A 17,544-nucleotide genomic window follows, 5' to 3' on the forward strand; every position below is an offset into this window, starting at 1 on the left:
CCAAGTTGAGAAGAGGTGATCTTGGCTTTTTCTTTGGAAAGCCAGAATGTCAAGGGTGCAGACATGGTGCATCGTGGTTTTTCTAAAGACGGATCCGACTTTTAAGACTCCCTTTTTCTCAACAATGGTCTCTTTCCCAGACTCTCAAATTTGCATTGCTTTTCTTTTATGACGGAGCTTAAAGTGCACCAGGGTCGACCTTGTCCCCTTTCTCTCCTCTCCCTAATGAGTGCCACATTGATTAGAACATTGCCTGCTTGCTCTGAGCTGTACAATGTTGTAACAGCCTACGCCGGCTAGCCATTCCCCTCCTCTCTGAGGGGTCACGGGCATAGATGTGTGTACGTGGAACTTGCTCCAGTATATACCAGGTGGATTTGTACCTGGTCCTGCAAAAGAAAAAAATGAGAGGGTCAGTGGTGCGTGTGTATACGGGTGTGAAGGGGAGGGCGGAGGTGTAGACAGCAGGTAGGAGAAGTTAGAGGGAGATGTAAAGAACATGAGTTTATGGTTTCTGAAAATGTCTTTGACATCCTTTTCCAGGTTGACTTTGGATTTGCTAAGAAAATAGGATCTGGACAGAAGACATGGACGTTCTGTGGAACTCCAGAGTATGTAGCTCCTGAAGTCATTCTCAACAAAGGACATGACTTCAGTGTGGATTTTTGGTCTCTGGGGATTCTAGTGTACGAGCTCCTAACGGGCAAGTAAGTCACCTTCAAGTTCACAGAAGTGCCAAATTAATTTACTGATGATAAAAAAGTATATAATTTAAGAATTTAACATTTTAGAATGTTTTTGATTATGTGGGAGGCCTTTTCCCCTTTGTCTGTTCTGCATATTACATGCTTGCTGGTTTGTAACATGGAGAAAACATTTGCGAATGTACAGGAAGGACGTACAGAATTGCTCTGGTTTCCCTAAAATGTCAGGGCCTGTTGCTATAGATGACCTGTTAACTGTGTGAAGGTTGGGTAATCCTGTTGTGGAATTAGGAGAGGAATTGAGGCTGTAGGCTGTTTTTATTTCCTCTCGTATATATTTTTGGTAATCGAGAAAATTGTAATCATGTTTCAATTAAATCCATCGAACAATGAAACTAAATTTAGCCCCGTTCTTCCGTCTTCCCAATAAATCATTAACCAGAAAAGCTAAGAAAAGGAACATTGCTGGATCTAAATTTTAATCTCCTTGTCAGCTGCTTTCCAGAGGTGCTAATGAACAGAGACCAGACACGGCAGGAGGCTTAGCAGTCCAAACTGAATTGTCGCTCCTGGAGGGATTAACGGGCTGTTTTAATGAATCCGGGACCCCAATATTCAACATGGGTGCACTCATACACACACGCACAAGCATTTACACCCACACACGCACACACACATACACAGGCCCTATGAGATCTTACCTTGGACGGTGAAGCGCTTTACACATTATAAAGCTCTCACGTGTGCATTCTCCAGTTTCATTTCCACAGGTCTGTGTGGAAGTTAAAGAAGAATTGTTATTATTTTATGACTTCAGTGTTGTGGATTAGACAGTCAGGACAGAGAGCTACCTGCTTAAGATCAGGGGTTTGATCCCAGATCTTCTAACCCTAAATATGACCCACTTTCCATGATATGTTTATGCCTTACAATGTGCGTTTTTAATATAATGCAGGGACACCCCCATGCGATACAGTTCAGTTTTCTCCTCCATTTCTCATCAGCTGATTTGATCATCCTTACAAACCTTTATAAACAGATATTCTCAGATTTTCAGAGGATTTGCATATGGAATGACATATCAAATACTGGAATGAGCCCTTCGATGGGCTTCAAGTCTCAACACATACTTAGAAAGAATTTCATAAAATCTTGAACTTTTACACTATAAATTCCTTTTTCTTTAAGATTTTATTTATTTATTTGACAGACAGAGATCACAAGTAGGCAGAGCAGCAGGCAGAGAGAGAGAGAGGGAAGCAGGCTCTCCACTGAGCAGAGAGCCCGATGTGGGGCTCGATTCCAGGACCCGGAGATCATGACCTGAGCTGAAGGCAGAGGCTTAACCCACTGAGCCACCCAGGCGCCTACACTACAAATTTCTAACGTGAGATTTGGTGTGGCTATATTGAACTTCCTTGTCCACATGCATTGAGCAAACAGATATGAAGCATTATTTTGTATTATCTGTATTCATTTTCAAATAGTCACTGCTTAAGATTTTGAAGAAAAGAAGAGAAAATTTTCCAGAATGTCATTCAGAGAGAAAATTGCTTATAGTCTTGGGACACAGGGAGTTCTATTTCAAGAACTTGTTCCTTCATCCCTGCGAAATTTGTCAGCTGCATTTCTAAGAAATATATGGTGGTTCATGTAGGTTGCTAGGGAATATACAACTCAGTCTATATCAGCTGGGATAAGTTTCTACAAGGAATGAGGAAATAAAGTGAAAGAATAGGAAGGAGGGATCCCCAATAACCTGGGGTCTGTTAAAGTGGCTTTGAACTGTCAAGAAGTTAAGGAATTGTTCTTATAAAGATTTTCAGGTTAGGGCATGAGAAAAGTTAATTTTAAATGCCCTGAACTCTAGAGAGTCAGGAGGTAAACGCAAATGAGAAAAAGAACTAAAACACAACACAACGTAATTGTAAATATAGATGTATGGAAAATAGAGCAGTGTTTTTGGTTTCATGCCTCATTTTCTTATTTTCCCCCTGAATCTATTTTCTTCACAAGCAAGACAGAGATCGTTGCAAAACTGTCGCACCAACCTTATCTCAAGTTTGTTCCCGAGTGGGAACTCAGGAGCACAGCGTCTCATGCACGGCCAGGATATAGCTGAGTAGTTCATGAAAGTCGTCTTCAGTTTTCAAGAATTAAATGACACAACAGAATAAAGTGTTTTTAATAGCAAAGCGTGTGGGTTAAAACATTACCCACATTCCGTGGTCGACTCCCAGCGCTTTCTGACTCACCTTAGCAACGGTTCCCCCGAAGTCCTCTCTTCACATGCCTTTGGACCTCCCTTCCTCTCACGTCTTTTCCCACACTAATGGCTCCTTCTCTGTTTTCACTGCCAGATCCTTCTTATCCTCCTGACGTCTCCACATTGGGCCCCTTCAGTCCTTGATCTCTTTTCCCTCTACTCTCTCCGGGGATGACCGTCAAGTCCATTGCCCCAAACCCCGTCTGATGATGCCCCACAACCGTGCCTCCAGCTCCCACGTCTTTCCTGAATGCCAGATTCACAAATTCAGCTGTCTGCGTGGACATGTAAAACCCAACTCCGTTCAGACATTTCATAACCTGCTCTGTACCTCAGGACTCCCACGCCCAGCCCCGTGCCAGCCTTCTTCTCTTGGAAAGCTGGAGCTCCGTTCCAGAAGTCAAAACACTTGCACATTGTCCTTGAATCCTTTCTTTCTCCTACTAGCCACCTTCACCCCGCTGACAAATCCTATTAGCTTTACCATCTAAACAGATCCAAGAGCCAACCCATCTCACCACCTGCCCTTCTGCCTTCCTCGTTCAGGCCACCAGGACTTCCTACCCCCCTGCTAGCACCGTCACAGGTCATATTCTGGACACGTTTTTTTTAAAAAACGCTTACTCTGGCTGCTCTCAACGCCATCATCTGACTCAGAGCACATCCTGGGCCCCCAGCTTCACACGATGTGGCCCTCATTGCTTCTACCCGTCTCCTGCTTCCTTGCTTTCGCCCCAGCAACCCAGGCCTCCTCACTTTTTCCAGAATACCGGCGCCACTCCCAACTCACGGCCTTGGTCCTTTCTGTCCTTGCGTCTTTTGCTGGTAGACGACTGCATGGCTCATTCCCCGTGTCTCTTCATTGATGTCACCGCTCAGTTATTAGCTTATGACAAAGGCTTTTCCCCTCGTCTGGGTTTGAGAAAACCACACCTTCCCTCTGTCACTCCATCCACTCCTTTATTTTTCTTTTAAGTGATTATCACCAACTGACAACTTACTTGTATGTGTATGTGTATCATTTGTTAGGTGATATGAAATCAACGCAACTATTTTCTAGCGTATATCCAGGTTTTTTAATACAACGACTAATGAGAAAGGAGGAGGGTGGAAAGGAAAAAAAGGTAAGAAAGTCACTTATAAATGTGGCTGACACATTGGTCCTAGTGTCCTGTTTTGGCTTTCCTCCAGCCCTCCCTTTTCTGGGATCGACCAGATGATGACCTACAATTTGATTCTCAAAGGAATTGAAAAAATGGATTTTCCCAGAAAGATCACAAGAAGACCTGAGGATTTGATTCGGAGGCTTTGCAGGTAAGAATGAAAATTAAAACCCCTAGTTCTTGGGGAATGTGTGAAGTCTTCTCATTTCTGTGTCCACACAATTTAAAATTAGGCATGCATTTACCTTTTGTACTTTTCGTGCAACTAAATTATATTCAAAGAAAATCATCTCTTCATTAGGAGTTTGCGTTTACTTCATGTTACAGAACCACAGTACCTACTTACAGTTTAAAAGAGATCTGCAGTTATGAGCTTCTCTTTGGGAATCACCTTTATGTGTATTAGGGCGAAAAGAACATTAGTGTAATAAAGGAGTAACTAATTGACAACCTTGTAATTTTGAGAGAAAACCAGTGGTGGAGTCAAAGTGTCACGGCTTCCTTCTGTCAGGCTTCACTTTAAAAAGCAGTACGTCTCTGGCCTTATTTTAATTTATTCCTAGTTTCTATTGACCCTTCAAAATAATATATTAGAGAATGGAAAACTTTTGGAATTTGTGTTTAAACTTTACTTTGTCACTGTTTTTTTTTTTTTGCACATTTGAACTTGTTTTTAAAGAAAACATTAGCATTTAGTAAATTTAGAACATGAAACCTAGTTGTGGGTTGCCTGCAGAAATCTCTGCATGTTTCTAACATTCCAGCTTAGATATAAATGATTCTCTAAAGCTTTCTCTGTTTTCCTCAGCAAAGTTGATAAGATAGCATCCTTCTTCATAGATCACTTAAAACACCCGTGTGTGTGTGTGTGTGTACCATGTGATTTTCATTTCCTTATACTCAGCCTCTAAGTCTATGAATATTGTTGAATAAATGAATACATAAAGAAAAAATGTTAAATTTTAATTTAAAATTCACTCAAGCATAATTATTATGAATTGCCTGTCAAAAAATTTTTATTTTAGGCAAAATCCAACAGAAAGACTTGGAAATCTGAAGAATGGAATCAATGACATTAAGAAACACAGGTACGTAGCCCAGAAAAAAATAGAAATTTATAGAAAAACGTACTTGACGCTTACCTTGTAAATCACAAGGGCCCCTTTACAGATATTCAGGTTTTCCTTTTTGGTGTTATTTTTAATTTGTTTTTACTAGATGTGGTTACAATAATCACTCTCAAGGTGATTTCTCTGATGCTGAAAATTCCATCAAGAACGGATGAAATTCTAAAACAAGTCACAAAATCACATCTCTAAGTTATAGTGACTTAGCTTTTTATATTTTGCTATTTTTATTTTTTATTTTTATGTTTATCTTTTAAGTAGGTTCCACACTGGGTGTGGAGCTCAACACAGGGCTCAGACTCACAGCCCTGAGATCAAGACCTGACTGAGATCAAGGGTTGGACGCTCAAACAACTGAGCCACCCAGGAACCCCTTATTATGTTTAAAAATATCAACTTGGATGCTTTGAGGAATTAAGTTCTAATTTTGACATTTTTTGGTGATTAAAGTACAATATAGTTGCCGTTGTCAATGCTAAAGAGAAATTAACTGTTCAATAATACTCTGTTTCAGTTCTAGCTAATAATACACATTTTAAGTGTAATATTCTTTTGACTAGCTTTCTCAATTTTGAAGCCTAGTGTTGTATTTTACGTTTGGGGTAAAGTACGTTGATTTCCACAAAGCGTTGAACAAAGTTTATGTTTATACAATAATCTAACATGCATCTTTGCAGTTCTGTGAGGTTCTAAAGCTGGCCTTCAGCGCCAGTGATAACTTCCGTGAATTATCCTCTTTGATTCGGTTTACATACATGGACTTCAAGCCTTTCCGATTTTCTGTTTATTTATTTATTTATTTAACACAGGGAGAGATGGAGGGAGGGAGAGACAGAAAGAGCACAAGCAGGGGGAGGGATCAGAAGGCAGAGAGAGAGAGGGAAGCAGACTCCCCGGTGAGCAGGAGCCTGATGCGGGGCTGGATCCCAGGACCCCGGGACCATGACCTGAGCTGAGGCAGACACTTAATGGGCTGAGCCACCCAGGGGACCCCCTCCCCTGCCAAGCCTTTCAGATTTTTCAAACCACTGATGCCTAGCTGAATCCGGCATCCTCAAAATGTTTTAATCTTGCTCAGGTTATACAAAAACGATCACTGACTGATAGTACTATTGGTAATAGAAAAACTAAGTTGGAGAATTTCATCTTTGACAACCCACGAACACACTGAATTATTTATGTTCCGAAATCAAAACACCTTTCAGTATTTCACTCCTATCTGGATATTTTCTACAGAAGAATCTGAGACACAGAACAGTGTGGACATAAAGGGAGAGAAGCTTCTGAATAGAAACACTATTCATTTTGCTTCACATAGTGGTACAGCTTCAAAAAAAAAAAAAAAAAAATCCCCAGGCTGCCAGCCCTGCTCTATCTATTCATGAACTTCCTTGAAATAAAGCCATGAATTCAACATTGTAAATTCATATTGGGCTTTGCCTTAGGGTGTGTTAGGAGAGAGGGAGGACGGTAGAGACAGACGCATCTGCGTTTTGTAGACATCGAAATGCTTGGAGTATTTCTGTTCGCCTTCTGTGTGAAGCTCATTATTTGTCTTAGATTCCAATTTATCTCTCTTTCTCCATGTTGTTACCACAATTTCTTTTCTTCTTATAAAAATGACACATAAACACACTATTCACAATGATACTGAGCAAACAAGTGTCCCATCTGCAAAAGTCCTTCCTCTGATGCATTTTCCTTCTTTCGCTCATTAAAGAAGCATCTGCACATTTTGCTCTGGGGTGGTTGGATTAACACGCTCTGGGTTTATCTTTTCTTTCTTATTTACCTGAGACTCATTTAAATGTAACTGTCAAATTGTGATTGGGTGCCCTGCAAATTGATGCTAAAGGATTTTCTCACCTCAGCATGGTAATGAAGAATTTTGAATTTCCTTCCCTGCAGGGATTAATTTGCCCACTCTTCTTTTTTTCTCTCCACTTTATTTTATTTTTTTTCAGTATTCCAGAATTCATTGTTTATGCACCACACCCAGTTCTCCATGCAATCCGTGCCCTCCTTAATACCCACCACCAGGCTCATCCAACCCCCCACCTCCCCTCCCTGCCAAAACCCTCAGTTTGTTTCTCAGAGTCCACAGTCTCTCATGGTTCGTCTCCCCCTCCGATTTCCCACAACTCACTTCTCCTCTCCATCTCCCCATGTCCTCCATGTTATTCCTTATGCTCCACAAGGAAGTGAAGCCATATCATAATTGAGTCTCTCTGCCTGACTTATTTCACTCAGCATAATCTCCTCCAGTCCCGTCCATGTTGCTACAAAAGTTGGGTATTCATCCTTTCTGGTGGAGGCATAATACTCCATCGTGTATATGTACCACATCTTCCTTATCCATTCATCCGTTGAAGGGCATCTTGGTTCTTTCCACAGTTTGGCGACCGTGGCCATTGCTGCTATAAACATTGGGGTACAGATGGCCCTTCTTTTCACTACATCTGTATCTTTGGGTAAATACCCAGCAGTGCAATTGCAGGGTTATAGGGAAGCTCTATTCTTAATTTCTTCAGGAATCTCCACACTGTTCTCCAAAGTGGCTGCACCAACTTGCATTCCCACCAACAGTGTAAGAGGCTTCCCCTTTCCCCACATCCTCTCCAACACACGTTGTTTCCTGTCTTGCTAATTTTGGCCATTCTAACTGGTGTCAGGTGGTATCTCAATGTGGTTTTAATTTGAATCTCCCTCATGGCTAGTGATGATGAACATTTTTTCATGTGTCTGATAGCCATTTGTATGTCTTCGTTGGAGAAGTGTCTGTTCATATCTTCTGCCCATTTTTTGATATGATTATCTGTTTTGTGTGTATTGAGTTTGAGGAGTTCTTTATAGATCCTGGATATCAACCTTTTGTCTGTACTGTCATTTGGAAATATCTTCTCCCATTCCATGGGTGGCCTCTTTGTTTTGTTGACTGTTTCCTTTGCTGTGCAGAAGCTTTTGATCTTGATGAAGTCCCAAAAGTCAATTTTCGCTTTTGTTTCCTCTGCCTTTGGAGACGTGTCTTGAAAGAAGTCGCTGTGGCTGATGTCAAAGAGGTTACTGCCCATGTTGTCTACTCTTCTTAACAGTGAGGGAAGATTCGGAGTGCGGTGGATGGGGTAGAGTTCAGTAGTAGGATGGACCGAATTTACACAGTGCCTTTCAGCGAGCTCAGGGAGCTCAGACATTATTTCATCTGATTTTCCTAGTGTTTCTTAAGATATAAAGCTGAGGTAGGGTGGTTGAGGGTGTGTGGGCAGGGAGGGACCTGAAAAATAGATTTCTCCCTGTCTTTAAGTAGGAGTTCTCTAAAACCTTCCGTAAGTCTTCAAGGCTTCTAGCTTCTCTGCTCTGTATACTGTTGGAAGTAAAAAGATAACCTTTCTGAAATTTGCCATCAGATTTTCCCACTCTTCTCTAAAGTAAAATGTATGCTTTTTTCTCAGAGAACAATTCATTTTAACTTTGTATTTAAAAACAATGCAATTTAACATGGCATATTGTTATGTTTGTACATTGCGTTAAATCATTTTAACTAAATGTATTCAGACAGAGCCCCCCTCCCCTATTTTTCAGCTGATGGATAAACTAGGCCCCAGTCATGTCTCACAACACCTATCTGAACAGAGGGATAACATATTTGTAGGGTGCAATTAAATCTTTCCTACTAGATAGAGGAATAATTTGTTTCAAGTGCCTTAATGTTGCCTTCAGTATTTCTAGCCGCTGCATTTACTTTCTTTTCTTTTTAAAGGTTTTGTTTATTTATTTGACAGACAGAGATCACAAGCAGGCAGAGAGGCAGGCAGAGGTGGGGGGGAAGCTGGCTGCCCGAGGAGCAGAGAGCCCGATGCAGGGCTTGCTCCTAAGACCCTGAGATCATGACCTGAGTCAAAGGCAGAGGCTTAACCCACTTGAGCCACCCAGGCACCCTAAAATTACCTTCAAGAATAGCTTCTACCAGTGTTCTAAAAATGAAGAAGCAATTTATGTGCCGTTGCTGCTAATATTTCTTTGGTGAACATTTTTTACCCATGAATGCGTGCTGGCCCTTGTGTTACTTAAAATGTGGTTAGTGTCAAAAGGCCAAGTGTTAAGTGAATGGCCACTCATGTTAAGTAAATATTGCCATAAGTCAAATTGTAACAAGTACTCAGCAAGAAATGTATAAGCTCTTTGATTCAGTAGGGTAACAGTAATGATTTTTATTAATATTTATGGAGTCGCTTCTAGGCAAAGAACACTGTAAAATAGGTCAAAAGAAATTGCGGCAGTATTTGGCGACTAAAGAAAAGAATCCACATGACTGTGCACCTAGAAATCCCTAAAAATGAAGGTTCAGTCTCTGCAAAGAAGCTGATGGGTGGATCAAGGAGAGGAGTCTGTGGTTTTGTAGCGAGCACAGGGGAAGCCTTGCAGCTAGAGTCATCTAGTCATCGTCTAGAGCCGCCGTCTGACTTTCTGTCTTCCATCAGTGTTTCAGCGGCTCCTACTAAAATGGCACCTTGGGTTAGGATGGCGTCGGGAATGGAATGTACTAGAGCCTTCCCTCTGTTTGTAGTACTTGTTCTCTTGCTAAGCTTAGACCTGGAACAGGGAAGCCAGTCAAGTACTGAACGAAAACCAACTCCAGGGGTGAGAAGAGATTAGAAAAGAGGGAAGGGCAACATTTTCAGCGTGGCTGAGAGACAGGAGTGGGAGATCCTCCCACACTCCCCGGCCCTCAGCCTCACCCCTCTGCCACTGCCCTGCCCCTCACCGCCCCTGTGGTCATGCTCCACATCACAGCCAGAATCATCTTTTGGAAATGTGCTTAGATCCCACCATTTCCTTAGAACTTTCTAATGGCTTCCCATTAAGGGTAAAATCCTGATTCCATACTGTGTTCTACAAGGACTGCATGGACTGGCCTCTGGCCAGTTCTCAGATACCTTATTATTATTTTTTTTTCTAGTTTCTGCTCCATTCACCACACTTCAGCTCATTTCTATCACTTCCTTCCGTTGAAAAGGCCCCGGGATGAAGAATATGTGAGATATGTCTATACCTCTGTCTAGCCTTGAGGGTGACAGATAGATAGCTCACACCCCTTCCCATGGCGATCCCTTTGTCTTCATTCTAGCCGCTCTCGACCCGCCCCATCCCAGTTAACACCACCCCTTTGGTCTCCCTTATCTTTCTAGTACTTACTAGTGTCTGAAATTAATTAATTTTGTTCACTAGTTTTCATTTGTTCGTTTGTCACCTCCTGCCAAATAAGAATATCTTAAAAGTAGGATTTTGTTTTTTCCAGTGCCTGGGACTGAACCAACTTTCTGTAAATTTTGTTAGCTAGCCGACTTGACCTCAGTGTCCCAGTAGAAAATATCAGTGGGTATAGAACGGTACCATTCCCTGTTCCTTGTAAGATCCTGAGAGACAGAATACATTTTCTACATCCACTTCTGCTGTTAGATTTCCAGCCCACCAAGTTTGAAGTGTGTCCTAAAGACCAGATCATTTCTTTTAGATTAATGATGCGGAAGCAAATAAATGAAAGAAACTTCATCTGACTATCAGCTTCACCTCCTTGCAGATTATTGTAAGACACGTTTTTATCTTGGAGCTTTTTGCATATGGAGGAACATCACCATCAAGGCAGTGTGATGTTCTTGGATGTGATAGTAAGAGGTTCTGCACAAGTGTGTTTTCCTGCAGGGTCATTCAGGTATTCAACAGACGTTTATTGAGCCTGGTTTGATGATGAGTCCTGCTCTACATGTGAGGGACACAGAAGGAAAGGAAACAGATGAAGATCCTTGCCCTCATAGAGCTAACATTCTAGTGGGGAAGACGGAATGAACAGGGTAACGGAATCAACAGGATAACTAAGTACAGAATATGGCGGACACATCCAAGAGCAGGAAGAGCTAAAGAGAAAACTAGAGCAGGGAGGGGGTTAGGAAGTGGGGGTGTGTGTGTATGAAATATTACTCTGGATGGTCAAAGAAGGTCTCACTAAGAAAATGACTTTTGAGAAAAGGCCTGAAGGTGTTGGGGGAACAAACCCTGTGACAGTCTGGGGAAAGAACCATCCAACTTTGAGTGCAAGTTCTGAATGTGAGAGCATCTCTAGCTTGTTGGAGGAGTGGTGAGGAGGGAGGGAGGAAGGAAAGTAGGACAGTGGTGAGCTGGGGGTGCCATGGTGGTGGAAAGGGTGATGTACAAGGCCTTAGGGTTTCTAGTAAGGGCTTTGCCTTTCATACTGAGCAAAATGCACTAGGGGGTTTTTGAACAAAGGCTTGATGTGACCTGACTTGTGTTTTAAATGTTCACACGTGCTGCTTGGTTATTTCTCATGGACAAAAGCAGGAGGACCCATTAGGAGGTTATTACAATAACACAAGGGAGGAATAGTAGTGGCTTGGCCCGTGCTGGTAGAGTGAGGGTGATGAGAATTTTTCAGATCCTGAATTCAGATTTTGAAGGTAGCATCGACAAGATTTGAGTATGGACTGAGTTAGGGAGTGAGAGAAAGGATAACTTCAAGGTCCTTGGTTTGAACAACTGGAAGAGTCAAGGCCAGTGCCTTGGGGAACACTTGCAGCTCCAGTGTGGGCCAGATACATGCTACATGCAGGATAGACACCCACTTGGGAGGTGAGGAATAACAGCTGTAGCTATTAGCTGGGGAAGCAATGGGGAGGTCTTTGTTGGAAATAGAAATAGTAACCAGTAGATATATAAATGCTGTCTAAAGTCACGAGACTGATTGAGATGACCCAGGAAGTGAGAGTAGTTGAGAAGAGAAGATCCAAGGCCTGAGCCGTGGAGCACACCTGCTTCCTGTGGAAAAGGCAGTGGGAAAGAGAGGGAAAGCACCCAAGAAGGCAGAATAACGTGCCTGGAAGCCAAGTGAGACAAGTGTTTCAGGAAGTGTGAATAATGAACGGTGGCCAATGCCCCTAGGTGACGTAAGACAAAAACTGAGAATTGAGGAGCTTCATGGGAGTGGAGGGTGGATGCTGATTGCAGTGTGGTCAGAGAAGCGGGTAAGTAGTGACTGGATAACCTCCAAGGAGTTTTCCTCCTGTGGGAGGAGAGAAGCAAACTGAAAGTTGGGTGGGAGCTCAGGTCAAGGGAGGTTATTTTGTGGTTGGAAGAAATAAAATGTCTTCATACCGATGGGAAGGATCTAGCAGGTAGACGTTGAGGAGTCAAGAGAGAGAAGAACAGCAGGAGCATGCCTTTGAGCAGAGGAGTCCGCAGGATCGAGTATACAGAGCTGAACCAACCTTCCCTAGAAGCAAAGACTTCTTTACTCCCGAAGAAGGGAGCACATGGATGTGGACAGGCAGATTGATAGACTGCTAGAAGATTGTGCAAGCTCAGTTTTCTCAGTAAAACACGAAGTCGGGTCATCATTTGGGAGTGAGGTTGGGGGGAAGTTTCTGGAAGTCTAAGGGGAGAGGACAAAGTGTGAATATGAGTCTAAGGGGTGTGACAGTGAGTGGGACAACAGGGAAATCTAGACCTATTGCTGCAGCATGAACTACCCCCTTGAGGTTAGTGGGCATGGATTTAACGTGAGACCAGACAACCAGCGCGGTTATGCATTTTCCCCTCTCCTCCTCCCCTGCCCCACCATTTGCACCTGCACCATTGAGGTCAGGGAGAGGGCAGCAAAACAGACTAACAGATTAGTTGACATGCTAACAGTTTATCAGGCAAGTAATATTCTTCTGTACTGTTTTTGCTTCTCAGGTGGTTAAATGGTTTTAACTGGGAGGGACTGAAAGCTCGGAACCTTCCATCACCTTTGCAGAGAGAGGTATGGTATCCGCTATATTACTTTCTTAACTTTTTCTAGTTTTTATTTTCGTAAACAGAATAGGGGTGTGTTTTTATATACCACATTTTAGATTTTTTTAAATTTTTTTTTAAAAATTAAGTGAAAATGTCATAGCAATTGTGATTATAGGGACTAAACAGTATCTCTTATTTGACGGAGATCAGTTCAGTTCTCAGGAACCAATTACACGAAAATCTAACTCTGCAGGTAGTCCGTGTTGTTCAGGTTCACGGAGGGCTCTAGAAATAGAATATGAATCATGCTGTGATTTGAAATTTTCTAGTTAGCCACAGGTGAATTGAAAGGTGAAATTAATTTTAATTATTACAATATATCAAAAAATTGTCATTTTGTTATACAATCAACATAAAATATTAATGAGATGTCACCTTCATTTTTCTGTAGTGTTTTCGAAATCCCAAGTGCATTTTACAGCAGTCTCAATTTGGGGTGGCCACTTTCGGGGTGCTCATCACCTGTTGCTGGTTGGACAACTTGAGAGAAAGCAGAACATCCGCTAATTTGGGTTGGGGGGTGACGAATGACTCAGCAGTGATCTCAGTCAGCACCCTATAGACTCTTAAAGGAATTTTAAAACCATTTTTAGATTGACATCTCAATTTTTCATCGTATGTTTTAGTTGTTGTGAAGGATGTGATTTCTAGTACATTGTGAAGATTGACATTTTAAAGTAAAACATTACTCTTTTAAATATATGTAATGTAATCTAAACACTAATGAGATCGGATGCCCATTAGCCATTTAAAATCTACAGACAGTAAAATTACAGAATTCCTTTTCCTCTCTGAATTTATATTTTTGTATTCCCATTCCATTTTCCCAAAAGAGTTTCATCTTATGTAAAAATATTTTTATGGATGCTAGTATTTGATTATTCTTTAAATGGGTTTCAATTATAGTTTTCTAAATTTTAAAATTCCTCTGACAACAGGAATTTCTGTGACAACACACATGTTTCTTCTGGATTCAGTTGTAATTACGTTTTTATAACATGGAATATCAAACAACAGAAATACGTTGCAAAGTTTTAAAGCAAGTATTTAACAAATATTTCTTGAAAAGAAATTTCTTGTGTACCAGGAGAGAAATGTTACTTATTAAAAAAATGGGACCAGGGTCCACATCAATTCTATTCCTTTTTAAAATTATATGGCAATTTAGTGCTGAAAGTTGTGTTCGCATAAAAAAGTAACTGGGAGCAGAGGGTTTTATAAAAGCAATGCCACTTTGATTGCCTTCTGAGTGATTTCCCCGCTCTCCCAAAAAACACATTATGATTTGTAGTAAGGAGTATTTTCACTGATCTATCAGATGAAAACTCAATCAGGTACTTTTAAAATTTGTTTAAAAGCAAAGAATTGAAAACCACCTGATTTGCAAAATAGTTTAATTCCAGAATCATTTCACTCTTTGAACAGGGTGAATAATATTTTGACCTGACCCTTTGGCATCCTGGAAAATTTATATGGGTCAATTAACTATATAGAAATTCAAGGTCGGTGAGAAACTTTTGTAAAGTGAAAAAAGGATTTAAAAGTGGCAGATTCCGATTTTTTTCAAACATTTTATTTATCTGAGAAAGAGAGAGCACAGAGCATGCACAGGAGCAGAGGGAGAGGGAGAAGCAGGCTCCCCGCTGAGCAGAGATCCCGGTGCAGGGCTCCGTCCCAGGACCCTGAGATCATGACCTGAGCTGAAGGCAGATGCTTATTTGACTGAACCACCCAGGCACTCTAAATTTTAATTTTTTAAAAAATACTGCTTTTAAAGTGTTTTTCAATCTGGAAAAAAAGAACCAAAAATCAAAAACTAGATACCATTTCTGTCTCCTTTTCTTTTGGATTTGCCTCCTCAAGCCAGGTAACTTCTGTTGAATGTAATGCAGTGACTGGATCCATGTGGTCTAAAGAGGGAACCTCAGAGGCTGAGAGTGTCAAGTATCAAAAATGATAGTTGGTCATCTTGTCTCCTTACCTGTGACTTTCCAGGGGTTGCCGTATATAAACAGTGTCCAGATATAAAAATCATGACCCGTACATAATAACATTGTCCTCACCTTTGGCTTAATCCCTCCTCTGTTAGCTCAGTGGACCCACAGACCACAGCTACTTCGACAAGTACCCCCCTGAAAAAGGAGTGCCTCCGGATGAGCTGTCAGGCTGGGATAAAGACTTTTGACAGAAGAAAAGATGATTATTGTCTCTACACCCGGAAGAGGACTCTAAGGACCAATAATCCAGTAGTGGTCGCTTCTCTCTTTGGAGTATTATGATGTCTCTGGGGAGACCATTAGGGAAGAGAACTCCCTGCCCCTGAGCTGGGTGGACAGTGTGGATATGAAGGTGGTTCCGAGCTATAAAGTCTCATTTAGATGCTCTGAATTATTCATGTATTCTATTCTTTGCTCTTCTCAAATGTTGGAGGCCATTCTCTTCCCCTCTCAACAGTCAGAACCATTTTTGTTGACGGGGCATCATTTTCTCTGAGTTCTATTGCTCCATCCCAATCATACTTGTCTCCTTCGAGTCCTAATAAGATTTAAAAAGTGTCTTGCCTTTGAGCAATTAAGTCACGCAAATGGAAGGAAGAACAAGGGTGATCTTTGGAAGACTTCTCCTGTCCTCAACAATTCCATGTAAGCGTTATGGCATCTTAAAGCCGTGGTCTGCAGGAACTTGCATAGTCGATAGAAGCTCTGATTTTCCCCTGCATTCAAGCTAGAAACATATTAACATGCATCTAATACTAGTCTGGGGAAAGGTAAGTTTAAGGATTAGTCAATGGTGCCACTTCCGAGAATAAATGAGTTCTCTCACCCTGCCAGTAATCATATTCCAATGGGGAACTTTGAAAAAATAAAGCAAAAACCATGTTTTGTTCTCCTGTGACCAGCTGTGAGACATCAGAGACTTTCTGAAAGCCTTGCTAAAGGTAGTTGTAATGTGGGGTCAAGTGATGGGCCTTTGGTAGAGTTTTGTCTTATATATTAAATATTTTCACAGTCAAAGTAGAAAACATGCAGGCACAAAATTGTGAAGGCTTCTCTTTCCCATTAAATATGGAGGAGAATAACTTCTCAGAGGTAAGGTTGCTGACTCTTCAAAACTGAGATATTTTGGCCAGTTCTGTGTTTGTTGCCATTAATAAATCAAGAATACAGAATAACCACAGTTAATTTTTAATGAAAATTTCATTGGCTCATGTTGATGCCCTGTAGTCACTTTTGCATCAATAACTATTTTTAAAGAGATTTGAGCCACAAATGTGTTTATAATTTTAGATTTGTAAGGTAGGCAAGCCTCAGGGAAGTGATGGGACTTCGGTAAAAGGGACATCCAGAACATGCCCTCCTGCCTCCTCACAATCTTCCAGATAACGAATAGACTAGTTTCAATGGCACTGGATACCAGCACCGAAGAACTACACTAGAGAATGTTGTCAGGCATCGACCGTGAACCCACCAAATGGATGGGAAGTAGACTTTCTCTGTATCTTTTTGATCTGGCAGAGTAAAAATAACATCGAAGTTCCTGCATTATTCAAGCTTCTGGTTATATTTTCACATACGAATGTTCTATGGGAAAAGCAACTTCTACCCACTCTCCACCCATATTTTCAGCATTCCAAAACAGTCAGCTGTATGCTTCCTGAAGAGTCAAAGCAGTTAAGTGAGGCCCAACCCATGAGGGTGCATCTTTAACAAATTGAATTTCCACATTTAGAGAATCCTTTTGCTGAACCAAAGAATTTTTGTTTCCTGGAGTAGTATTTTTAAAAGATTATGTACTGTACATAGATGAACCATTTTTAATAGGATCAACATAACCTGCTTAACGAATTTCTAAGATTTTTAAAGATTTTTATTTGCATTTGGTTTGTAAGCATTGTATGTTTTTCCATGTATATATTTTTAAATTACCCACCTATAAATGTAGAAAATTTATGCATTGGATGGATATTAGAACTATACAGTTATAACAGCAATGATATTCTCCAAGGAGATCAAGAATTGTAATTCAAAAAAGACTTACAGATATACAAATAAAAACCAACCTAGAGTACTACAGTTTTATTTTGCCTGTGATTGGCCATATCAATATGTCATCTCCGCAGGTGGTTTTATTTTGTTTCCTTTAGAGTACTTCATAAAGATGAAGAACTGAGAGATTGAACCATCCTGTAATTCCAATTCACTCTTTCCTAGCTGAGTGATCTTGGGAAACTGAGTTCACGTCTTTGAGTAGACTACTAACTAGCTTTCTCACCTGCAGAAGAAGACATAGTAAAGTAGTACCTGCTTTAGAGGCCTGTTTCAGGGATTCAGAGAGATACCTGGTCTTTTGTGAGATAATCAGTGCTGCAAAGGGGGAGCTACTGTTCCTGTCTCTATTAGAATTAAAGGGACTTAATAACCATTCAGCCCTGAACC

The 17,544-nt window shown here is 41.1% G+C and overlaps 1 protein-coding gene across 7 annotated transcripts in view; it reads left to right on the forward strand.

The window, feature by feature from the left end:
- The window catches only part of PRKG2 (protein kinase cGMP-dependent 2), a 96,523-nt gene extending 79,342 nt beyond the window's left edge, over positions 1-17,181 (forward strand). For all 7 annotated transcript variants that reach the window (XM_045998554.1, XM_045998553.1, XM_045998551.1 and 4 more), the window contains 5 exons: positions 544-707; positions 4,162-4,284; positions 5,159-5,221; positions 13,007-13,073; positions 15,198-17,181. In XM_045998554.1, the coding sequence (XP_045854510.1) occupies positions 544-707; positions 4,162-4,284; positions 5,159-5,221; positions 13,007-13,073; positions 15,198-15,293 (513 nt within the window). In that variant the 3' untranslated portion in view covers positions 15,294-17,181. The remainder of the gene's footprint in view (positions 1-543; positions 708-4,161; positions 4,285-5,158; positions 5,222-13,006; positions 13,074-15,197) is intronic.
- The last annotated feature ends 363 nt before the right edge of the window (positions 17,182-17,544 follow it).

This window comes from Meles meles, chromosome 2 (genome assembly GCF_922984935.1).
Source record: "Meles meles chromosome 2, mMelMel3.1 paternal haplotype, whole genome shotgun sequence".
NCBI classification, from domain to species: domain Eukaryota; kingdom Metazoa; phylum Chordata; class Mammalia; order Carnivora; family Mustelidae; genus Meles; species Meles meles.